Source organism: Ambystoma mexicanum, chromosome 9 (assembly GCF_040938575.1).
Source record: "Ambystoma mexicanum isolate Mex_15411 chromosome 9, UKY_AmexF1_1, whole genome shotgun sequence".
NCBI lineage: Eukaryota > Metazoa > Chordata > Amphibia > Caudata > Ambystomatidae > Ambystoma > Ambystoma mexicanum.
In genome coordinates, this window is record NC_090931.1 from 1450372488 (window position 1) to 1450398354 (window position 25867).

General features: G+C 47.4%; 1 protein-coding gene across 1 annotated transcript; it reads right to left on the reverse strand.

Moving 5' to 3' along the window:
* Positions 1-24698: 24698 nt before the first annotated feature.
* On the reverse strand, positions 24699-25400 carry LOC138487493 (uncharacterized). Its single transcript, XM_069614002.1, has one exon. The coding sequence runs from the start codon at positions 25398-25400 to the stop codon at positions 24699-24701; it is 702 nt and encodes a 233-aa protein (XP_069470103.1).
* Positions 25401-25867: the final 467 nt, after the last annotated feature.

A 25867-nucleotide genomic window follows, 5' to 3' on the forward strand; every position in this document is an offset into this window, starting at 1 on the left:
GTAGGTGAATGGTCACCCTAGGACCCAGGAGCCCCCTGCAAAGCCCCAGATCAAGGGGTTCAGAGAGTGGTGGTAATGGAAACAAATTGAAAGGGGGATCCTACAAGGGCCAGGGTGGGGGCTGAGTTTGGAGGAGGGGGCATAGTTCCAAGGGGGCAGAGTTGACATTTGAACTCTGCTCAAAGGAAATGTTCAAAATAATAGTTAAAAAATGGTGCATTTTGTTTCATGCTGCTTCTTTCCAAACTCCACACTGTACATCAATTCCACTTTAAATCACTTCCATGGTAGTGGTGCACCCAAAATACTGTGGGTAATGCAGTGATTTTAGTACATTAAGGGATTCATAGACCCCTTCTATAGTAGAAGGCTACTAGGGTAGCTCAGCACGTTGAGACACCATTGCTGAGATGTTATATATTAAAAACTGGTTGTGAGTCGTATGCCTTTTTGCCATTCCTAATAAAAAAAACAAGTTCTATAAAATGTGTTTGGCCAGGGGATGGGTTTGGTGGCCGCTTGCTTATATTCAGGGCAGAGGTGGGGGTCTTTCTGCCCCTGCACTGAAAATCAAAAGTTGGAACCCACGAACCCACAGTTTAATTTCCCTATAACTGCTGACAGCACAACAGAAGCATATATTTATGATTAAGCAGTTTGACAAGCATACAACATCTTTATAAATATAACCTGTGATCAAACACAAAGGAAGGGGCATACAAATTACAGAGTATGTGTGTGGTAGTCCAACAAAAAAAGAAACACATTTTAAAGAAAACTAGCGAGTGCAAGTTTAAGCAACATTTTTGAGTTTGGAAATTACTTTTTTTCTACGAAAGTGTAAGCTTGGGATGAGCATGTAGAAAGCCTGACTTCCACAGTGATGGCCCCCACCCCAGTGATAGTCATGGCCCATTATTTTTATTTTTTTTTATTTTCTCTTTTATTTATATCGTGCCGGAGCCCGCAGGCATCAGGGTGCACACATGAAGACAAGGAAAACAAATATTGAACGGGATAAACTGGTTATTTTGTGAGGTGGACTAGATCTTTTTAGTTAAATAGGCTTGTTTTTAGTTTCCTTTCAGGCTAGAAGAAGGAAACAGGCTAGGCATATAAGACCTGCAAACGCCTGAATGAGGCTGGAGAAGTACAGAGCAGATTAGATCACCGAGCCCCCAGTTTGCCTCAGCGAGGCTGGGGGCACGGCAAAGCCTTGCGAGGGCTGAACCAGGCCGGGTTCCGAGATCCGGGGGGACATCTGAGGGCGGATCTCGGCCCATGACCAGCGCTGGTTTCAGAAGTCCCCCTCCTTCTTTCCCTTCTCTCTCTCCCTCTCTTTGTCTCTCCCTCTCTCTCTCCCCCTCTCTCCTTGTCCCCGCCTCCCCCTCTCAATGCGCTGGCAGTATTGAATACATCCCAAATAGAACTGCCTCTTTTTCTCTCACTTCTTTTATCCCAAGGCAATAATTAGGCAGTGTGAGTTGCAGCTGATAGCAATGCAAAACAATGCTCGCAGTGACAGGTAAAGCGAGTGACAGACCTGAAGGCACTGACACGTGCAGTGCCAGCCCTCAGCGCTCATACCAACAAGCCCTTAATGAGTTCGGAACATTCATGGTCCTCAATCTGAGCTCGGGGACTTAGGACCCATCTTCACCCCCTCTGAGTTTAGGGCAATAACACCCTACCGGTCTTCATGCAGTAACACATACTTGACCTTGCTCTGAATTCAGGGCATTAACAAAGACTGGTTAACAGCCTGGCTATTGGGGCATTAACGCCTACCTGTCCTTAGTAAATATTCATGACCTGCTGCCTTATCAAAGCGTATCCTGGGTTTGGCCATTATGCAGATGAACTCCCACACGAGGTCAGCCTCATCCCAAGAGGGGTCCTGCCTGTCGCATCACTGTAACCATCCACATGAAGTTCCTAACAGGCCACAAGCACCCCCCAAGGGCACAGTTCAACGCCCACCCTGCAGCCCAGAGTTCTTCCCCGCTTTCCTCGTTATTGAACATGGTCCTAGGGCGCCTGGGGGCAAGTGGAAGGGCGTCTTGCACACACAGGCTCACAATGACACCTTGAAGCGCTTTGAAATGAATCTTGAAGCGCTTTGAAGCACATTGTGTACAGGCGCTATATAAATAAACTAACATATCACCCTGGCAATGTGGATGTTTTTTAAGTGTGGCCAGCCCTGACCGGAAGACATACCCACGTCAGTAGAACATTTCACACAGAAGGGTACCCACCTGTCACTGCACACAGGACAGGCACCTGTCCCTTCTCTCCCTACCGAGTCCGCATTTTCACACAATGTAAGGCACACATCCGGCACAGGGAGCGCAGGGTATACTTTCTCACTACAGCTGGCTATTTATTATTATACTTTGGTAGTCTACCCCCAAGCAAGAGATAACCGTGAACTAACATAAAGCCTAGCATGGCAGGACACAGAACAAACTCTTTGGAGTCCCAGCATTAGCCTGCTGGGACCAGGTTACCGACCATTTGCATCTGTGCCAAAGCTGTAGCAAACAGATAACGCGGAATGGAGCAAGCCGGGATGGCACAATCAGTGTTATGTGAAAATGTTTGCACTAGGACAAAAAGCATCAGACTGTTCTTCATGCTATGTTTGCTGCATAACATGCAAATACATGTATGGACCACATGTATTTGCATGTTACGCTGCACAGCAAAGTAAATAAACCAGTCTGCCCCTCCATAGCTGCCCTAGAGAAAAACATTTTTTTTAGGTAAAGCAGATTGGGTCAAAAATTGTTTGCTCCATCCCTTATTATCTAAGTAAAAAAAATTGCAGCTAAACTCATTTGCTCCATCCTCAGGTGCAACGTTTTGATAATTGGACCCCTGGAGTACAAAGTATAGACCTGCCCGGTCAAAAAACCCACCAAACTTCTAGGATTGCCCGAGCATCCGCTTGGCACCTCAAGCATCCAACATTACACTGTGGACTAAATTACAATCCTCCAAATCTGCCTTGGAAACACAATCCAATTATCACAACACGTTAGGACGTATCCACCTGCTCCCTTTTGCAATGGCGTACGAGCACCCAGGCTATCGAAAAACATTCCCTCCCCTGCTCTCCCCCCGGCCAGGGTTTGTAGCATCTATTTCCCACTTTCCTATCCTCTTCTCTTCCACTTGCTCATCCTCTTTCCTCCAGCAGACTAAGATCGCTCTGGCACTACTACGGTGGTGATTTGGCATAATATAAAAGCATAGTGAGGTAACACCACAATTCATTGACCATTATCCTGAGTTCATGACATCAACAACTGCATGTCCTTAGCTGACAGTAAAAACCAGTACCGGTAGCAGTTCTAAATTCAGGTTGTAAACACCCACTGGTTTGTATCCTGGATTCAGGGCATTAATACTGTGAGGAATCAACTTCCGGGGCACCAGTGGTCCAGGTATGAATATCAGTTTCTAAACCATCAATCAGCCCCACACCTCTCGTACAGCAGCAGGGATCGGAACAGATTGGAAACACAAGCAAATTATAAACCACCTTGTCCAATTTTGGTAACATGGACGGAATGGCAGGCTTATCTCTGCAAGGTCGTGGATCTTTGTTTACTTTCAACACAGCAAAAATACAATTATTAGCCAATGATAAAAGGAACTGTCCAGTCAAGGTTGTATACAAATATCTACTTTATTTATTATTATTCAACAGACAGTTCTAGCACACGACAAAATACAACCCACCTTGTAAGGGAATGCAGAGGATGGACAGTTTCAAGAAGTAAAAGGGATGCACTCTGGATATTTGCAGGAGGGTAGTTGTTAAATAATTAATCGCAATAGTCAAGAATACTTGGTTTCAACACAAACTGAACAATGGGTCGTACAATATCACTAGAGGCCTTCGGAGAAGGACCAGGGATACAGAACCACAATGCATCTTGTGCTTGTAGAAGTTCTTGGTGATCAACAGGGTCAAGTCAGTTTCAGGGTGCTGTGCACTCCGGCAACAGAGTTCAAGATGGAAGACAGCTGTGGGTATCAGGCGGCAGGCAGCTCGCTGAGCTAGGATGGATGGACGGCTACAGGCTGACCTACACGGCACGTCGTGGTCAGGAATCGTTGTCTCAGTGCTGGTCAGCGGGTGTGAATCACTGGATGAGGCATCTTGGATGGCGAGAGTGTCTGAGGTGTAACAACAGTCAGCGGTGCAGTCGATTGTAGCTTGAGGGGCTCATAAATGTCCTTTAAGGCGGACGTCAGTAGATGCTTGTCGATGCACTCCTTCTTGCTTCTTCACTGGGCTCATGTCGTCCTTTAAGGCGGACGGCTCAAAGCTGAGGAGAGTGTTGCAGGCAGCTGCATTGTCCTTGGTTCAGCGACTCTCTGCCACTTACCACCTAGGAAGCTTGCTGCAGAGCCTAGCAGGGCATGCTGTGTTCTGGGTGGGTACCGGTTCTGGAGCTGCTGGAGGGTCCTCTGGATTCAGCATCTCCCTCTGTTCCCTGGGAGATGTTTAGGGGAGGCATCTTGCTTCTCTTTTGGAGGTCATGGCCTTAATTCACTGGAGAAATATGTAAGGAAGACTGTACCTTCATCAGGGTCCAATGCTAATTTCTTCTTGCTACTCCTTGTGAGGTCTTTAGATGATCTGCCAAAAAGAGGGTGTCAGCCCTCTTTTAAAGCCAATTGGGCCACAGTGACTGGTTTAGGCTTAGCCTACCTTAATGAACCAATCCTAGGTCCCCACCAACAATCTCCTGTATGCATGAGGTTATAACCAGAGTGCTTTGCAACAGAAAAGGTAAAGGGGTGAAAACATGTAATACTAAGTCCCACCTATCTTTCTGTGTGTTGTGGATAAAAGAGTCTCTCTGGTTAACTGAGCTCTCTGTGGTTCCTGATTACAGCGGCAGGTCTCCTTGGAAGCTGCAGCTAGACCAGACTTTATGTCTCCTGCAAACCACATTCTCATACCTTCTGAATGGGGCCCTTTTGCGGGGGTTGCCTAGTGTGAACACCTAGTCCAAGACATGACAGCTCACTGTCATTGATACTTTAAGGTGGGAGCTGGCTTCAGGTTGACACAGTACATTATGAAAGAGTGTTGGGAGTTCCTGTCTCCTTTGATTAGCCTCTGCAGCCAGGCCCCATGTGGGCCTGTTTGAATTAAACTTTGATTAGTATGCGAAGTTGCCACCGGCAGCAGAGCTTAGAGAAAGGGAAAGGATGGATCCATGGAGCCTTTGTTAGTTAATTAGGCTGGCCAAGGCAGGAGGGAGGTTTGGCCCTCCCCTTCTGAAACGCCTTGATGTACTCTTGGCTGTCATTCCCCAACTAAATATTACACAGGGCCGGCGCCTGTAGGCTGTGTCCACCCAGAATACACGGGTCTATGTGTATGTCTTGGGTGAGCATAGGAAAATGTTTGCAGATTAGCCCCACACATTTTCCGGAGGTTGATCTACCATCATTCAATTTCATTTAAAATTTCAAAAAAGCCCAGGCGATTGCACACCCACCGTGCGGATGGTCGAATTCCTCACACAGTTGCTGCCTGACTCCCAGGTACATTCTGCCTGCAATGGAGCGCAGCCAAGCTTCAGGAAATGCGCAGTTTATCCCTTTAGCTCCCAGAAAATCTTGGCAGATGCGACTCCGGCTCTGCTTCTGATGTTCTAAGCGGTATAATCCCCTTTGCCCCCTGAGGACATGGCAGATAACAGCTCAACCTCGGCCCTCTCCTATCTCCCCGCACCTCCACTCCTCCCCGCTGTATTCTCACTGGGACGGCTCAGAGAAGGCATCCCATGGTGCGGAGGAACTCATCGAATAATTCCCCTTTTTATTTACAGGGTTCTTTCCAGAGAAGAAAGACAAGTTAAGAGGCATGGAAGATGAACAAACAGCGCCATTTCTACTTCGTTCTAGTACGCGTTTGGGGGCAGTGGAAAGTTATTGACCGCTAGGAACTGCAGATTCTGATTTTTTGGGGGCATTCCTGAGTGACAATACCTTGTACCCTTCTCCAGGATTTCAATGGGGGAAAGCGGAGGAGAGAAATTGCACCAAAGCCTTCATATTAGTGTACCATCAGCATAATGATTGTGAGAGAGTGTCTTGAGCTCTGAGTATGAAGTGCTGGGTTCATGAAATTATTTCAGAAATGGAGCTGGTAAGTGTGAATGCCCTGAACCTAAAATAAAGACTGGTGTGATATCCTGAGTTCAGAATAACGGCAGGTGGGTGCTGATACCCTGAGTCCTAAATGAGGTCTGGTAGCGGGTAATGCCGCCCATCATAACCGCAAATAATCATTTGGTAATGGCCAGAGCTCCAAAAAAGGTGTTAATGCCCTCAATCAAGGTTAATACTAGCAGGTATTTTGGAGGAATTCGATCATCCAATGCTCACTGCACGACATACACATAGACCCATGTACTATGTGTGGACAAAGCCTACAGTTGGGATATGACAGTCATGATTACACCTTGTCTCTCAGAGGGGGGAGGGCAAAACCTTCTTCCTGGCACGGCCAGCCTAATTAACTATCAAAGGCTCCATGGATCTGCCCTGTCCTTTTTTGTAAGCACTGCAGAATTGTGGCAGAAATTTACATAATTAGCATACTAATGGAGTATAATTCAAACAGGCCCACATGGGGCCTAGTTGCAGAGGTGAACAAAGAAGACAGGAAAGCCCCACAACCTTTGATATGCATTGTGTCAACCTGAAGCCAGCTTCCACCTTTAACGTCAATGGACAGTAATATGTCATCTCTGGGAATGCGTGTAATACAGTAGTCATCCTTGAAGGGAAACCCCATTCAGATGGTAGGAGTATGTGATTTGACAGAGACAGAAAGTCTGGTCCCTGCCGCAACTTCAAGGGAGACATGTTTTTAGCCCTTTACCTTTTCTGTTGCAAAGCACTCTGGTTATGACCTCATGCATACAGGAGATTGTTGGTGGGGACCCAGGTTTGGTTCATTAAAGTAAGATTGTCAAACTGGATACTAAATTATGCCTCCTATTGTAACGATTGTATGTATATTGGCCTACGTCAAGTTGCTTAAAACTGTACGCGAATAACTCTCTACGGCAAGGTCTTGACCTTAGAAATTGATGTAAGCCGCCATCTTGAATCAAACCGCCATTTTAGGTTCTCTTGTTGTGTAAAAGACACCCTGTACATCAAAATGGTGGACGATGCCATTCCGAACAGAATCTGGTCGACATGACCTCCGTACAGCTAATGTATAACTTGCCTACAGGCCACTTGTTAGGGTCGTGAACTGAGACCTTGTCCTTCTGTTGACCTGCATGTAAATGGATTACCTGTATCAACGGAACTGATCTATGCGCATACTGATGTATGTATTAGAAGATTGACCTGGCAGAGACCCAAGACCAGTAATACATTCATGGAATGGTTAACCCGCGAAGGGGTTGGACAACAGGCTGGAGAAATGTATAAAAGCCTGAATGTCCCAATGTACAGTCTCTCACTGAATACATCGAACCCCGTTGAAGTTCGTTGTGTTGTACTGAGGGCCAATAGCTATCTGACCTGTCAATGACTTTGTCATTGCTTGACCTTAAAATAAAGTACTTTATATGTTCCTTTGTAACCAGTGTTTGGTGTGTTTCCTTTGGGTTTCCCGGCCACATATTATTTTCCTCTTTTCACAGTTGGCGCCCGAATAGGGACCCTCAAGATTGATGCCGGACCATTGAAGGTTGACGCATGCTATCGGACCGGGATCGGACGGTGTGATACAACAGGCCCGACTGAACGAGACGCGACACCTCTACAGTGCTGCACGATCTGATCCTTGGACGACAGCCGTGCGGTCTGAGACGGCATCTTGACGAGGGTCCACCTTTGAGGCGGGCAGATTTGCCGAAATCACCAAACACAAGGTAAAATTCGTTAGGTAAGTGCTTTGATAAACCGTACGGTCCTCCTTAGGTTTGGTCAGGTGAGTCGTGACCCGACTCTTAATTTAACCCTGACAATTTGAATTTGGCGCATTGTATCTGCAGACACAATTATTGACCAGGTAACACCAAGTTTTTGAGAAATGCCTGGGAAATTGTCTAGCTGCTTTAGGGCATTATTCCGCAGCGATCGACAATCTTTGGAATTTAGCCGCCCGGCACCACAGGACGGGTCGCCGGCGTTTACTATGTATTGTAAACATGGCATTGGAAGTGTAGTATTTAATGACATTTGGCACAGACAAACCAGACATGCCTCCAAACTTCAGTGGCCAATCAATGGTAGTTTTGAGATCCCTCGTATTGAATACTTAGAGTCGGTCTTGTTAAAGAAAAAGGCCAGACACGCAGCATTTGATGTTCTACAGAACTGGAAAAAAGAAGCGTTGCAGCAGCTTAAGAGTAGGGAAAAACATGCGTGCCGTCATAAAACAAACGCTGAAAAGGCGTTGTTATATGATCAGGACAAACAGTCTGAGTCAGTTAGGAATATGGATAGGGCTTTATCACTCGGTATTCAGAAAATCTATCCTTCTAAGGACCTTCATGTTTCTGACGAGTTTCTTGACAAATTGTTAAATGAGCGAAGGCCTGGTGCCTCTGCACCACCTCTGTATGATCCTCTTCCTGTTGTTTTGCCTCTTCCTGCTGTTATTCCTGCTCTCCCTGCTCAACCTGTTGCTCCTATTATTCCGCCTGTTGTTCCTCCGCCTGCTCTACTACCTCTTCCCATTGCACCAGTAATAACACCTCCATTGAATCTGCCTGCACCTCCACTCCCGAGTGGTTCTGTACCGACTATAGTTGATCGGGGTGCGGGGTCGAAGGTTGTTACTCGTAATACTGTCCCTACAGATAAAAAGCGGGATTTGTTTGCATGGGCTAAGCATTGTATGGAGAGAGATGATCGAGCTAATGTTTTTGCCACACTGTCTAATATGGATAATTTTCCTGAGAAAAATGTTTTTATTGAAGTTTTAGGGATTCATTTATGTGTAATGTGGGGTAAATTAAATAATGTGGATCTCCCACAGGGGCTGAGGGATCTGAATACTTTAGCACTATCAAGAGATACTGTGGAGAAAGTACATGAGCATGTCGAGAGGTTGTTTGAGTATGGGAGAGATTTGGAGAAGTTACGGAATGAGGATGACGAAGAGGAGAGTATGTATGTACAGAAACGATTTCTTATGTGTCGTAAATGGGCATCTGAGGAAGCACAAGTTTGTACAAAAGATGCGATAAGATGGATTTCGGATTTATCGATAACTCTGGTTGAGGTATATGACACATATAGTCAATATACGCTAGAAATGCAGAGGAAGGTGATTCAGGTAATGGTAGAGTACCTGCAGGATGAATGTGTGAGGAAGAAGGTTAGTTGTCCCACAGAGTTATTGGGTATTTATAAGAGAGCTTTTTCACTTGACACTTCTTCGACTGCTTTAGCGCTCGACTTAACTCTGTTGCTTAGTAAGCGTTCTGAGTTGCCTACATCTCAGTTGCCTATGAGAGAGGTACCTGCGACATTTGTCCCAAAAGTTGAGATTGCCGCTAATGCTGCAGCAGGAATAGCTGCTGTGGACATTCCTGCACATTATGTATCACAGTTTGTTCACGTCCCGTTTTCGCGACAGGAAGTGAACACTATTAGGCAATCTATTCCCGACATTAGGAAAAATCCAACAGGATTCTATAAAGAGATAGAGTCTGTCTTGCAGTCCTCAGTGTTCACCCTAGGCGATATTGACATGTTATTCCCTGTACTCCTGCTCGTAGATTTGTGGAAGCAGGTTAGAACAATAGATGATGCACCTGGGTTGGGAGATACGTGGGCTAATATAACTAGACTTGACGGGGAAAGGCCAGCTGGTGAGAGACCGCCTCAGGTGATACTCACTTTGCCTGACAGAATCATTGCGAAATTAAAAACTATAATTCCCGAAAAAAGAATTATTTGGGACAAGCTTACGGCCTGTGTCCAAGGAAAATCTGAGGGTGCCACCGAGTTCTTTAATCGGTTCGAACAAGTATTCTCGGACTTCAGTGGACAGGATTTAGGCACAGAATCTGGGAAAAGGTTATTTGTGGAAAAATTTGTGCGTGGATTGCTGCCTGACATCCAGTCACAGATTATGTCTTCCGAGAGCGCTTTGCATGCGAAATCCCAATCAGAAGTATTGCACATGGCTCAGTACTGTGAGAACCGTGTCAATAATGAAAAAGATAGAGTAGAAAAGAGAAAAGGAGACTTAAAGACTAAAGTATTGTTACAACAAATTGTTAGAGGCCCCAGAGGGGGTAGTTCGCAGATTAGAGGTCAGTATGTTCCACAAGGGAATGTGCCCTTGGGTCCTGTGAACATTAACCAGTGTGCCTATTGTCGCCAGGAGGGTCATTGGTGTGCACAATGTTCCGTCCTTCGACAGAGGTCGAATAACACATTTGGGAGAATGGGTAGACGACCCACAGGTCGCCCCGGGGTGGGGGGTCCTGGTAGAGGTCAGTTTTCGCAGGATCCTCAGCAACCTTTTTCACAGGACAATCAGACTTCGAGTGTGGATACTAGAAACATATTCGATAACCCTTCTGCTGCTTTCCTCTCTGAGGAGCTTCCTTTTGATGATATTCTGTTTCGTTAGGATTGCCCGGAGCAGGGTTTGGAACCTACACCTATTCCCGTTAGTCAGAAAGGTCCCTACGTTGAAATGGTAGTGGGAAATAGGAAACATCAGTTCTTGATAGACACTGGAGCACAGAAGTGCTCCATTGATCATTCTCGGGTTCCAAACATTCCACTGTCAGGGCAAACCAATGGCTCGGTAGGGTTTTCTGGCACACCAGTCATTTGTCTGGTTTCTTCACCGGTACCTATTTCTTTGGGTCCCTTTACGGACCATTGTCCCTTTCTTTTGACTTCGAATTGTGGAGAGAATTTGTTGGGGTTGATTCTGTTGAAGGAATTAAATGCGGTAATTCATTGTTCATCTGATGGAGTGCATTTGACGATTTCACCACAGCAGTTTTCTGTTTCACAATTCTTGACTAGACCTTTGCCACCAGAATTTAGTAATGTCCCGGAGTGTTTGTGGGCGGCTGATGACAATGATGTCAGTGTTCTACAGATTGAGCCTGTTAGAATAGTCTTGAAACATGGTATTAAGCTCGCCACGTATTCCGCAGTATAAGATCTCGGTTGAAGGTGAGCGAGCTTTGAAGAGCATTGTTTCTGATTTTGTGCACCATGGAGTGATTGAGGAGATTACAGAAAGTTTGTGCAATAGTCCGATCCTACCCGTGTACAAAAAAGGCGATAATGCTATTCCGTTTCGTTTTATAATTGATTTGCGTGCCATCAATAGAGTTGTTACTCCATAATTTCCAATTGTGCCTGATGTGACGACGATATTAACTATGATTCCAGCTACGGCTACTTACTTTAGTGTTGTGGACCTGAAGAATGCTTTCTTCAGTATTCCTATACACAAGGACAGTAGATATTTGTTCGCGTTCACCTTAGGGGGACGCTCGTTCACATTTACTCGTGCTCCTCAAGGTTACACCGAGAGTCCTAGCATTTACAGTAGGGCCTTGAAGAACAGCTTGATACTCTTGAATTACCCCCTACTTGTACGCTGCTTGAGCACTTTGACGACTTGCTTTTAGCAGCAGATTCTGAGAGCTCTTGTAAAGAGGGCACTGTATTGTTGCTCATCCATCTAGCTAAGCATGGTCACAAAGCTTTGCTTAAAAAGTTTCAATATTGTTGCCAGGAGGTCGCCTATTTAGGCTACCTCCTGTCAAAGGACGGAAGAAGATTGACACCTGAAAGAATAAAACACATTTCTGGCATGTCTGTCCCAAGTACACAGAAGGAAGTCAGAGCCTTAATAGGTATGACTTCTTACTGTAGGTTATGGATCCCGAACTTTTCACTAGTGATAAAACCGATGTTGGCTTTGACAAAGAAGGGCATTTCTTCGCCATTGCCATGGAAATCGGAACATCAACAATCATTTGAGCTTCTCAAGACTGCATTATGCTTTGCCCCCATTTTGGGTACACCAAATTACAACAAGGCCTTTGTGTTGTTTGTGCATGAATGTGATGGATGTGCTTTGGCTGTATTAACGCAGGAACAAGGAGGGAAGAATAGGCCGTGCGGTTACTACTCTTCCGCCCTTGACCCTGTCGCATGCGCTTTGCCAAGATGTTTGTGAGCTGTCGCTGCTGCTGCCGCGTCTGTAAAACAGAGTGAGGGAATGGTCCTAGGCCATGATTTAACCCTGATGGTGCCTCACTCTGTAGATGTTCTATTGAACAAAACTCAAACACAACATCTCACTTCTGCACGATTGACGAGATATGAATTCATTTTGTTTGCTCCCCATATACAAATTAGGAGGTGTTGTGTTCTTAATTCGTCTGAACTCCTACCTTTCCCGCAAAATACTGTTTGCGGTGATGATGAGTCACATGACTGCCTGTATGCTACTGAACAAGAAACGAAGGGCAGAATTGATCTTAAGAACACTCCTTTGGATAATGCGCAAGGGGAGCTATTTTGTGATGGCTCCTGTTTCAAACTTCCGGATGATACATCCACAGCTGCTTATGCAGTCACTACATTGAGCACGGTTGTAGAGACCAAGCGAATTACACATAACTCTGCGCAGGCCGCAGAGATTATAGCATTAACCCGAGCTTGTGAGCTTTCTGAAGGGCTAACAGTGAATATATATACTGACAGTCAGTATGCTTTTGGGGTGGCTCACAACTTTGAGAGACTTTGGTCAGAGAGAGGGTTTCTAACTTCACATGGGACCAAGATTCAGCATGACCCCCTGATGGTACAATTGCTCTCGGCACTCGCGCTCCCTAGTCAGTTAGTGATCATGAAATGCGCAGCGCATCGCAAGATCACAGACGATGTAGGAAAAGGGAATGCTTTCGCTGTTCAGATAGCCAGACAAACTGCCACAGATCTTCGCACAGAAATGTATGCTCTAAGAGAAACTAGGGATGTCTATGCAATGGACGAGGATATTGGGTCTGTGCGGGATATCCAAGCTGATGCCACAATGGAAGAATCTAAGAAATGGGCTGAAGGCTTGGGGAAATTAGATGATGACGGGTGTTGGGTGGACACAGTTGAAGGGAAATGGTTACTTCCTAATGCCTACATAGTCATGATGGTTACCATGGCACACGGTCCCACACATGTGTGCGCTCAACAGATTACGAAAATGTTAGAGAAAGTCTGGGTAAATGATAAGATTTAAAAAATTGCTCAGCATTATGTCCAGAATTGCACGATTTGCCTACAGCACAATGTGGGGAAGGGGACGGTAACTCCAAGGGGTAGCTTTGGGCCTCCTTCTGTCACGTTTGAAGTGATTCATTTTGATTTTATTGAGATGGAGCGGTGCAATAGTTTAAAATATGTCCTTGTGGTCATTTGTGTCTTTAGTAAATGGGTTGAGGCTTTCCCTGTCAAAGATGCTACAGCCATGACCACCGCGAAAATTATGATAAAGGAGTACTTCCCGCGGTTTGGGTTGCCAAGAGTCATCTGGTCGGACAATGGTCCACATTTTGCTGCTGCTGTAATTTTACAGATATGTACGGCACTACATATTGATAAGCGATTTCATTCGGCTAGACATCCTCAAAGTGCCGGGTTGGTAGAGAGACATAACGGTATCCTAAAGAACAAACTCGCTAAAACGTGTGCCGGTACCAAACTAAAATGGCCAGACGCCTTACTGATCGTGTTATTAGCCATGCGCACTACCCCTCAAACTAACACTGGGCTCTCTCCATTTGAGGTGGTGATGGGGAGACATGCCAATATTTGGGGTCTTCCGAAACCTAAAGCACTGAGAAATGTTGAGAATGTAACCAGTTGACTAAAAATCTGTATTTAATTTATCATCAGGTACGATCAGCTTTACCTTTAAGTTATGAGGGCCCAGGACACAACATCCGGCCTGGAAGCTGGGTCCTGGTGAGATCATACGAGCGGTCTTCTTGCCTCGTGCCTCGCTGGCGGGGACCATTTCAGGTCTTGTTGGTCACCCAAACGGCAGTGCGGATGGCTGGGAAAAAGAACTGGATACATGCGACGCATGTCAAGAAACTTCCTCACCCGATGCCGCACGTTACAGAAGAAACAGAACCCCTCGCTAACGCTGCAATCGATGATCCTGAAGCAGCAAATAGAACTGTGAGTGAGTCGGAGAATCTCTCTGAGCCCGTGGGGCTGGGGGAACCGTCCATTTTGTCTCCACACTCTTTGGAAAAGTCATTTCCGGAAACCATTGCTTCAAATTCTGCAACTTCTGTTGCCTCTGATACGTTGCTTCCCTCAGGGAGTGACGTTACCTTATTTTCGGATCAAACAGTACCGGGAACCACCAGATATAATCTTCGGCGGAGAAAATAGACCTACGGCACGGTTCGACTGTGCATTCAAAAGAAGGAAAGGATCATCAAGGGCTTGCTTTTGCCCAAATTTTGAGAAACAGGGCTCTGTCAGCTAGGGTTGGGGAAGGACTAAGAAGCCGCGCGACCGGGGGGTTGCCAGCAACGAACATTGGGGTTTCCATCTGAAGACTACGATGCCTGCCACCGCTACTGCCCGTATTGGACTTGTAAATAAGGGGGTGACCAACTTGGACAATGAACAATATGCCTGGGCCCCGAAAACGTATTGCTGTGTTTTGATGATAATAGTTGGGGTTTTTATAGTAACTGCTTTAGGATTCTGGTACGTTGAGGAGATTTATCCTCTAGAGCCTCTTTTGCCAACTGAAATTACACCTACTGTTTTTACTCCTTTTGTACACCTGCATACTCTGTCACCTAGGGACTCTCAGCATAGACAGAAGTATCACAATAATACTATGATGTTGATCATGAATTCGACACATGCCATTTTTAACAAAACCAATTGTTGGGTCTGCTTGCATTTACCGCAACATGGGGATAAGGGGCTAGGTTGGTATATTCAACCCTTACCTTTAACGACTGCTTGTTATGCCTCTCTTAGAGCACTGTTCTTTGGCCGATGGAATGATAGCATCTTGGGGAACTTTGATGGAACTAATTTGAATGATTTTGAGAAACGTGTTCTGACTCCCCTGGGATGCTCGCTTTTCGCAAATAGGAGCAAACTCAACGTTGCTTCAATTAGGCCTTCTGATAGACTATCCCGTCCTTTCCAATCTTTGGTTTCCTTTAAAATGGCTCCGATAGGCAATAAGGATGCCGTGCCTCCTTCTTAATCTATTAACCATAGCCCCGATTCAGTTTCTTTCTGCATACAGAGAAATGGTACCCGGTCAATGGGAGATTTTAAAGGCTGTGCCAACGTTGCAAATTTGACTGGGGAAAACAGACCTTTTAATGTGGGGGAACCTGTCTATTTCGTTTGCGGTAATGTAGCATTTCCATGGTTGCCCAGGGATTGGCAGGGAACCTGTTATTTAGGGATCCTGTTACCTGGGGTATTCATAGCAAGCACTTTGGAAGTTTCAAAGGCTCGTCCACGGCGGGACGAGAATGGTGATACCCCCGCACAAGTGATGGGAGATATAGCGAAATCAGTTGTGCCATTTTGGGGGCAGAAGATGCAAATTCCGAAGACATCAGGAGACTAGCGAGAGTACTGGAGAGAACCATCAACCGGACAAGAGATATACTCTATAACATGACATTAGAGCAGAAAGCGTTAAGATTAGTAGCACTCCAGAACCAGATGGCATTAGATGTCATTCTGGCTGAACGTGGTGGAGTATGTAAATTAGTGGGGTCCGCTTGCTCTGTTTTTGTACCAGACTCCTCCCCAACAATTTTCAAAGCAATTCTTAGCTCAGAAGTGCATGTTCCTTAGCTCAGAAGTGCATGTTCCCGAGGGGAACTGGAATCTTAGTGCTTGGTTTTGGGATTTCTTGCGATCTTGGGGTTGGAAGGTACTTTCGGTTTTGTTGATCATTTTGGGAGTTCTGCTATTCCTTTGTTGTTGTATCCAATGTCTGCCTAGTATATGTTCGATGCTAGGGGGATGTTGTGCTCAAGCGATAGGTATGATAGGACAAAAAGTATATGCCCCGGAAAAAACTTCCAAGGAGTATGTGTTAAAAGAGATCTTAGTGAATGACCTGATGGCCACAGATATCTCTGACAGCGATTCAGGGTGTATGGACGATGACGTATGGAGTTACTTGCAAGGAAATCAGAAGTAGTCTGAGCACTTGGCATAGGCCAAAAGGAGGGTTTGTCAAACTGGATATTAAATTATGCCTCCTATTGTAACGATTGTATGTATATTGGCCTACGCCAAGTTGCTTAAAACTGTACGCAAATAACTCTCTACGGCAAGGTTTTGACCTTAGAAATTGATGTAAGCCGCCATCTTGAATCAAACCGCCATTTTAGGTTCTCTTGTTGTGTAAAAGTCACCCTGTACATCAAAATGGTGGACGATGCCATTCCGCACAGAATCTGGTCGACATGTCCTCCGTACAGCTAATGTATAACTTGCCTGCAAGCCACTTGTTAGGGTCGTGAACTGAGACCTTGTCCTTCTGTTGACCTGCATGTAAATGGATTACCTGTATCAACGGAACTGATCTATGCGCATACTAATGTATGTATTAGAAGATTGACCTGGCAGAGACCCTAGACCAGTAATACATTCATGGAATGGTTAACCCGCGAAGGCGTTGGACAACAAGCTGGAGAAATGTATAAAAGCCTGAATGTCCCAATGTACAGTCTCTCACTGAATACATCAAACCCCGTTGAATTTCGTTGTGTTGTACTGAGGGCCGATAGCTATCTGACCTGTTATTGACTTTGTCATTGCTTGACCTTAAAATAAAATACTTTGTATATTCCTTTGTAACCAGTGTTTGGTGTGTTTCTTTTGGGTTTCCTGGCCTCATATTATTTTCCTATTTTCACAAGATGAGCCTATACCAGTCACTGTTGCCCATTTGGCTTTAAAAGAGGGTGAAGCACCTCTTTTGGGCTGATCATCTGAAGACTTCACAAGGAGTAACAAGAAGAAATCATTTGGACCCTGGCTGAAGGTACAGTCTGCCTTACAGATTCCGCCAGTGAAGAAAGTCAGGATTTCCAAAGAGGGAAGCAAGATCCCTCCCCTAAACATCTCCCAGGAAACAGAGGAAGATACAGAATCCAGAGGACCCTCCAGCAGTTCCAGACCGGTACCCAGCCAATACACAGCATGCCCACCTAGGCTCTGCAAGCAAGCTTCCTAGGTGGGAAGTGCCAGAGAGTCTTGGAACCAAACCAAGGACACAGCCATTGCCTGCAACACTCTGCTCAGCTTTGGGGCCGTCCACTTTAAAGGACGACACAAGCCCAGTGAAGATGCTAGGAGGAGTGCATCGACAAGCATCAACCAGTGTCCGCCTTAAAGAACATTTTTGAGCCAGTCAAGCCCCGCGAGTTGCAACCGACTGCATCACTGACTATTTTCACACCACAGTTGCTAACGTCCCCGAGAATCTTGATGAGTGCTTCAGACCCAACAACCAGAACTGAGACAACGATTCCTGACCCTGAGCGGCCATGTAAGCCAGCCTGTAGCCATCTTTCCAGCCTCGTTCGCCCGAACTGCCTGCTGCTTGATACCCGCAGCTGGCTCCCTTCTTGAACTCTGTCGCAGGAGCTGTAAAGCGCCCTGAACCCGGCTTGACCCTGTCGAGCACCAAGAACTTCTATAAGCACAAGATACATTGTGGTTCTTTCCCTGTGGTCCTTCTCCAAAGGCCCCTAGTGACATTTTACAACCCATTGCTCCCATTGTGTTGAAATCAAGTATCCTTGGAACTATTGTGATGAATTACTCTATCAACTCCCCGCCCTGTCAGTATCGAGAGTGCATCCTTTTTCCTTCTTGAAACTGTCTGTCCTCTGCATTCCATTACAGGGTAGGTTGGATATTGTAGTGTTCTAAAACTCCCTAAAAAGAAGATATTTTTATACAACCTTGACTGGGTAATAATTGTATTTTGCTGTGTTGCAACTAACCAACGATCCACGACCTTGCAGAGATAAGCCTGCTTTTACGTCCATGTTACCAAAATTGGACAAGGAGGTTTATAATTTGCTTGTGTTTCCAATCTGTTTGGATCCCTTCTGGTGTACTAGAGGTGTGGGGCTGATTGATGGTTTAGAAACAGATGTTCATCCCTGGTCCCAGTGCTCCAGATAAGATTTTGAAGAGGGAGTATTTTACTTTTTGTTTTTTCAAAGTTGGGAGTAAAATGAATTTTTAGGGACTAAAAAAATAAGTTGCATCCAAAATAGGAGATATTTATACACAAGTAAAAATAAATGTTAATTGTAAAACAGAATTCTTTTCTTAATAAATATTTCTTTGCACCTAGTTATTCATGCAAATTAAAAGATATATTTTTACTTCTTCAAATTAGGCAGTAATAATAGTTGTTTCTTCCTGTGGCACTACATGTACTACTTCTCTAAACATCAATAGAGCTGTGTGGCTGAAAGCAGAGGGACAGGCACCTTATGTGCCTTTTTCCTATTTTTTACTGAGAGTATTTTTCCTCACTATTTTTATTTTTTGGCAGTATTTTACCCATTTTTAGGCAGTACAAGTGGCTGATACACACCTTATCTGTAGAGTTGCTTGGACCACTGGTGCCCCGAAGTTGATTCGTCACACACTGCCTCATCTTTTATTGAAGAAATGCCACCTACTGCCACTGCCTCACTACAGTGTCTTTGCCAGAATCCCTCAACAGGGTTACAGCCCGCCTTAGAGGTGGGCGAGTCTATAGGGATATTGGGAGCCCCCAGACAGACCAAGGCCTCTTAGGGGCTGGAAGAGCTGAGAATGAGTGGGCCACATGCCATCCTGCTGACAAGGCATGGACAGACCCCAAGGGACTATGGTTACCCACATCACAGGCGGCTGTCATGGCACAGTCAGGGGCTGGCCCTATAGGGAAATAGCCGCTGTAATAGTTGTGTAGGACACAGGGGCCTATGAATGCTGACATAGCAGGCATCACTTCAAGGGTCCAGGGCTCCCTAGGACACACAGCTGCTGACATAGCATGCAGCACTGCAATGTCCTCCGGCTGCCTGGGCTGCATAGATGCTGACATAGCAGGCAACACTACAAGGGTCAGGGCTGCCTAGGCCACATAGCTGCTGACATAGCAAACTACACTGCAAGGGTCCAAGGCTGCCTAGGCCACACAGCTGCTGACATAGCATGCAGCACTGCAATGGTGCCCGGCTGCCTAGGCTGCATAGCTACTGACATAGCAGGCAACACTACAAGAGTCCAGGGCTGCCTAGGCCACATAGCTGCTGACATAGCAGGCAACACTGCAAGGGTCTAGTGAGTGCTGCCTAGGCCACATAGCTGCTGACATAGCTAGCATCACTGCAAGGGTCCATGGCTGCCTAGGCCACACAGTTGCTGAGATAGCATGCATCACTGCAAGGGTCCATGTCCGTCTAGGCCACACAGCTGCCGACATAGCAGGCAACCATGCAAGGATCCAGTGCTACCTAGGCCACATAGCTGCTGACATAGCATGCATCACTGCAAGGGTCCATGGCTGCCTAGGCCACACAGCTGCTGACATAGCAGGCAACCCTTCAAGGGTCCAGTGCTACCTAGGCCACATAGCTGCTGACACAGCATGTATCACTGCAAGGGTCCATGGCTGCCTAGGCCACACAGCTGCTGACATGGCAGGCAGCACTGCAATGGTGCCCGGCTGCCTAGGCTGCATAGCTACTGACATAGCAGGCAATACTGCAAGACTCCAGGGTTGCCTAGGCCACATAACTACAGGCATAGCAAGCAATACTGCAAGGGCCCAGGGCTGTCTAGGCCACATAGCTACTGACATAGCAGGAAACACAGCAATGATTCATGGATGCCTAGGGCACATAGCTGACAAATCAGGAAACGCTGCAAGAGTCCAGGGCTGCCTAGGCCACATAGCTACTGACATAGCAAACTACACTGCAAGGGACCAGGGCTGCTTAGGCCACATAGCTACTGACATAGCAGGCAACACTGCAAGGGACCAGGGCTGCCTAGGCCACATAGCTGCTGACATAGCAGGCAACACTGCAAGGGACCAGGGCTGCTTAGGCCACATAGCTACTGACATAGCAGGCAACACTGCATGGGACCAGGGCTGCCTAGGCCACATAGCTGCTGACATAGCAGGCAACACTGCAAGGGACCAGGGCTGCTTAGGCCACATAGCTACTGACATAGCAGGCAACACTGCAAGGGTCCAGCGCTGCCAATGCCACATAGCTGCTGACATAACAGACGACACTGCAAGGGGTAACACGCAGGCCCTATGGGTGTTGAGGCGACTTGTCCTCAATGGGTAGATGGGCTGCGCCCTGCCACCTGTCCATTGTGTAGAAGCCGGCAGACCCACTAAGGAAGGCAGACAGAGGGAAGCGCACACGAGCCTCCTCGCTCCCTACAGGAAACCCGAGCAGCTGCGCACGCCCCCTCCCCCCAAACTCCCCCTCCCATGCTTTCTGTATACTGGTGGTGGCGGGCACTGATCTGAAGCTGGAAGCAGATGGCACAGCGGAGGGTGTTGTTCAATATTTATTTATTGTAAACAGTGCGGCTTCTTGGTTCCATAATACTTTACATGCAACAGTTACCAGCTAAACATGAGCTTATGTGTAATGAGGAACATGTACTTAAAAAAGAGACCTTGGTTTCGAAACCTGGTGCGCGAGGAAGTGGTTGATTGGCCTGCGGCATTTACAGTATAATGAAAAGAGCAAGCAACAAAGTTTACAATAAATCCAACTTAAACGTCATTTCAAATGAATGCTTGAAGAATACAAGACATTTTCGTCGATAGTGAGTGAAGGCACCGGACCTAACAATTATGTGACCTGTGCAAGAAAGTGCTAGCAGGGAGTGGTGTTGGGGGGGGGGTCCAAAAGACATCTTGTTCTTGACAGAGCAGGGGTAGTTCACAGAGAACCTGTAATTGCTAACATGTGAGGCGAATCTCCCTCGTTATTGGTTGTGGGTATGTCTCACATAACCAGGGTATTTTCTAGGAAACCTGTGATTGCTGGTATACAGGGGTAGTTTCCAGGGGACCTGTGGTTGCTGGTATAGCAGGGGAAGTTTCCAGGGAACCTCTGGTTGCTGGTATAGCAGGGGAAGTTTCCATGGTACCCATGGTTGCTTGTATAGCAGGCCTAGTTTCCCGGCGACCCGTGGCTTCTAGTATAGCAGCTGTAGTTTCCAGGAGACCTGTGGTTGCTGGTATAGGACGGGAAGTTTCCAGGACACCTGTGGTTTCTAGTATAGCAGGGGTAGTTTCGAGGAGACCTATGATTGCTGGTATTGCAGGGGTACTTTCCAGGGGACCTGTGGTTGCTGGTATGGCAAGGGTAGTTTCCTGGGAACCTGTGGTTACTGGTATAGCAGGGGTACTTTCCAGGGGACCCATGGTTGCTGGTATAGCAGGGCTTGTTTCCAGGGGACCTGTGGTTGCTGGTATAGCAGGGGTAGTTTCCAGGAGACCCGTGGCTTCTGATATAGCAGGGGTAGTTTCCAGGGGACCTGTGGTTGCTGGTATAGCAGGGATAGTTTCCAGGGGACCTCTGGTTGCTGGTATAGCAGGGGAAGTTTCCATGGTACCCATGGTTGCTGGTATAGCAGGGCTAGTTTCCAGGGGACCTGTGGTTGCTGGAATAGGAGGGGTAGTTTCCAGGAGACCCGTGGCTTCTGGTATAGCAGGGGTAGTTTCTAGGGGTCCCGTGGTTGTTGATATAGCAGCTGTAGTTTCCAGGAGACCTGTGGTTGCTGGTATAGGACGGGAAGTTTCCAGGACACCTGTGGTCTCTAGTGTAGGAGGGGTAGTTTCGAGGAGACCTATGATTGTTGGTATTGCAGGGGTAGTTTCCAGGGGACCTGTGGTCTCTAGTGTAGGAGGGGTATTTTTGAGGAGACCTATGATTGTTGGTATTGCAGGGGTAGTTTCCAGGGGACCTGTGGATGCTGATATGGCAAGGGTAGTTTCCTGGGAACCTTTGGTTACTGGTATAGCAGGGGTACTTTCCAGGGGACCTATGGTTGCTGGTATAGCAGGGGTAGTTTCCTGTGGACCCGTGGCGCTGGTATAGCAGGGGAAGTTTCCATTGTATTCATGGTTGCTGGTATAGCAGGACTAGTTTCCAGGGGACCTGTGGTTGCTGGTATAGCAGGGGCAGATTCCAGGAGACCCGTGGCTGCTGGTATAGCAGGGTTAGTTTCCAGAGGACATGTGGCTGCTGGTATAGCAGGGGTAGTTTTCAGGCGACCCGTGGTTGCTGGTATAGCAGTGGTAGTTTCCAGGGGAGCTGTGGTTGCTGGTATAGCACAGGTAGTTTCCAGGGGACCAGTGGTTGCTTGTATAGCAGGGGATGGTTCCAGGAGACCTATGATTGCTGGTATAGCAGGGGTAGTTTCCAGGAGACCTATGATTGCCTGTATAGCAGGGGTAGTTTCCAGGGGATCTGTGCTTGCTGGTTAGCAAGGGTAGTTTCCTGGGGAACTGTGGTTGCTGGTATAGCATGGGTCGTTTCTAGGTACCTGTGGTTGCTGATATAGCAGGGGTAGTTTTCAGGGGACCTGTGGTTGCTGGTATAGCAGGGGAGGTTTCCATGAGACCCGTGATTGCTGGTACAGCAGGGGCAGTTTCCAGGGGACCTGTAGTTGCAGGTACAGCAGGCATAGGTTCCAGGGGACCTGTGGTTGCTGGTATAGCAGGGGAGGTTTCCAGGAGACCTGCAGTTGCTGGTTTAGCAGCGGTAGTTTCCAGTGGACCTCTGGTTGCTGGTATAGCAGGGGTAGTTTTCAGGGAACCTGTGGTTTCTGGTATAGCAGGCCTAGTTTCCAGGGGACCTGCGGTTGCTGGTATAGCAGGGGTAGTTTCCAGGAGACCTGTGATTGCTGGTATAGCAGAGGTTAGTTTCCTGGAGACCTGTGGTTGTTGGTATAGCAGGGGTAGTTTCCAGGGGACCTATAATTGCTGGTATAGCAGGGGCCGTTTCCAGGGGACCTGCGGTTGCTGGTATAGCAGGGGAAGTTTCCAGGAGACCTGTGGTTGCTGGTATAGCAGGGGTAGTGTCCAGGAGACCTGTGTTTGCTGGTATAGCAGGGGTAGTTACCAGGAGACCTGTGGTTGCTGGTTTAGCAGTGGAAGTTTCGAGGAGACCTAGGATTGCTGGTATAGCAGGACTAGTTTCCAGGGGACCTGTGGTTGCTGGTATAGCAGGGGTAGATTCCAGGAGACCCGTGGCTGCTGGTATAGCAGGGTTAGTTTCCAGAGGACATGTGGCTGCTGGTATAGCAGGGGTAGTTTTCAGGCGACCCGTGGTTGCTGGTATAGCAGTGGTAGTTTCCAGGGGAGCTGTGGTTGCTGGTATAGCACAGGTAGTTTCCAGGGGACCAGTGGTTGCTTGTATAGCAGGGGATGGTTCCAGGAGACCTATGATTGCTGGTATAGCAGGGGTAGTTTCCAGGAGACCTATGATTACCTGTATAGCAGGGGTAGTTTCCAGGGGATCTGTGCTTGCTGGTTAGCAAGGGTAGTTTCCTGGGGAACTGTGGTTGCTGGTATAGCAGGGGTCGTTTCTAGGTACCTGTGGTTGCTGATATAGCAGGGGTAGTTTTCAGGGGACCTGTGGTTGCTGGTATAGCAGGGGAGGTTTCCATGAGACCCGTGATTGCTGGTACAGCAGGGGCAGTTTCCAGGGGACCTGTAGTTGCAGGTACAGCAGGCATAGGTTCCAGGGGACCTGTGGTTGCTGGTATAGCAGGGGAAGTTTCCAGGAGACCTGCAGTTGCTGGTTTAGCAGCGGTAGTTTCCAGTGGACCTCTGGTTGCTGGTATAGCAGGGGTAGTTTTCAGGGAACCTGTGGTTTCTGGTATAGCAGGCCTAGTTTCCAGGGGACCTGCGGTTGCTGGTATAGCAGGGGTAGTTTCCAGGAGACCTGTGATTGCTGGTATAGCAGAGGTTAGTTTCCTGGAGACCTGTGGTTGTTGGTATAGCAGGGGTAGTTTCCAGGGGACCTATAATTGCTGGTATAGCAGGGGCCGTTTCCAGGGGACCTGCGGTTGCTGGTATAGCAGGGGAAGTTTCCAGGAGACCTGTGGTTGCTGGTATAGCAGGGGTAGTGTCCAGGAGACCTGTGTTTGCTGGTATAGCAGGGGTAGTTGCCAGGAGACCTGTGGTTGCTGGTTTAGCAGTGGAAGTTTCGAGGAGACCTAGGATTGCTGGTATAGCAGGGGTAGTTTCCTGGGTACCTGGGGGTGCTGGTATAGCAGGGGAAGTTTCCAGGAGACCTGCAGTTGCTGGTATAGCAGCGGTAGTTTCCAGTGGACCTCTGGTTGCTGGTATAGCAGGGGTAGTTTTCAGGGAACCTGTGATTTCTGGTATAGCAGGCCTAGTTTCCAGGGGACCTGCGGTTGCTGGTATAGCAGGGGTAGTTTCCAGGAGACCTGTGGTTGCTGGTTTAGCAGTGGAAGTTTCGAGGAGACCTAGGATTGCTGGTATAGCAGGGGTAGTTTTCCAGGGTTTCTGTGGTTGCTGATAAGCAGGGATCGTTTTCAGGGAACCTGGGGTTTCTGGTCTAGCAGGCCTAGGTTCCAGGGGACTTGTGATTGCTGGTATAGCAGAGGTTAGTTTCCTGGAGAACTGTGGTTGTTGGTATAGCAGGGGTAGTTTCCAGGAGACCTATGATTGCTGGTATAGCAGGGGTCGTTTCCAGGGGACCTGCGGTTGCTGGTATAGCAGGGGAAGTTTCCAGGAGACCTGTGGTTGCTGGTATAGCAGGGGTAGTGTCCAGGAGACCTGTGTTTGCTGGTATAGCAGGGGTATTTGCCAGGAGACTTGTGGTTGCTGGTTTAGCAGTGGAAGTTTCGAGGAGACCTAGGATTGCTGGTATAGCAGGGGTAGTTTCCAGGGTACCTGGGGTTGCTGGTATAGCAGGGGTAGTTTCCAGGAGACCTATGATTGCTGGTATCGCAGGGGTAGTTTCCAGGGGACCTTTGGTTGCTGGTATAGCAGGGGTAGTTTCCAGGGTACCTTTGGTTGCTGGTATAGCAGGGGTAGTTTCCAGGGTACCTGTGGTTGCTGGTATAGCAGGGGTAGTTTCCAGGAGACCTGTGATTGCTGGTATAGCAGGGGTAGTTTCCAGGGTACCATTGGTTGCTGGTATAGCAGGGGTAGTTTCCAGGAGACCTATAATTGCTGGTATCGCAGGGGTAGTTTCCAGGGGACCTTTGGTTGCAGGTATAGCATGGGGTCGTTTCCAGGGTACCTGTGGTTGCTGGTATAGCATGGGGTAGTTTCTAGGAGACCTGTGGTTGCCAGCACAGCAGGATTAGTCCTCTTGGGATCTGCAGCTTCTGGCAATGGGACAGGACAGACCCACAGGGATCTATGTTTTCAGACATAGGACTGGTTCAATATAAAAGCTGAGAAACATCACAAAGCAATGACAGATTCCATAGCACAATGACTTCTGATATACCAGGGACAGATGCAAAGGTCTCTACCTATTGAGATGGTAGGGGAGAGGCTGGTGGAACTATGGCTGTGGACATGCCAGGCTCAGTACCCGTGAACCACAGGGTGCTGATAGAGCTGGGGCATACTTAAGGGACCCTTAGACTGCACATTTAGCAGCTTTGCAGAAGGCCTAAGGTCTTCTAGAGGGGCTGACTTTTAAGAGGGCAGTAACTGTTTCCATGCAATTTACGATTGCTGACATAGAAGTGGCATACCCCAGTACGCAGTGTTTGCTGA

Coding starts and splice junctions, on each gene's coding strand:
- LOC138487493 (XM_069614002.1), bottom strand. CDS start 25,400: ATGCTATACCAGCAACCACAGGTACCCTGGAAACGACCCCATGCTATA.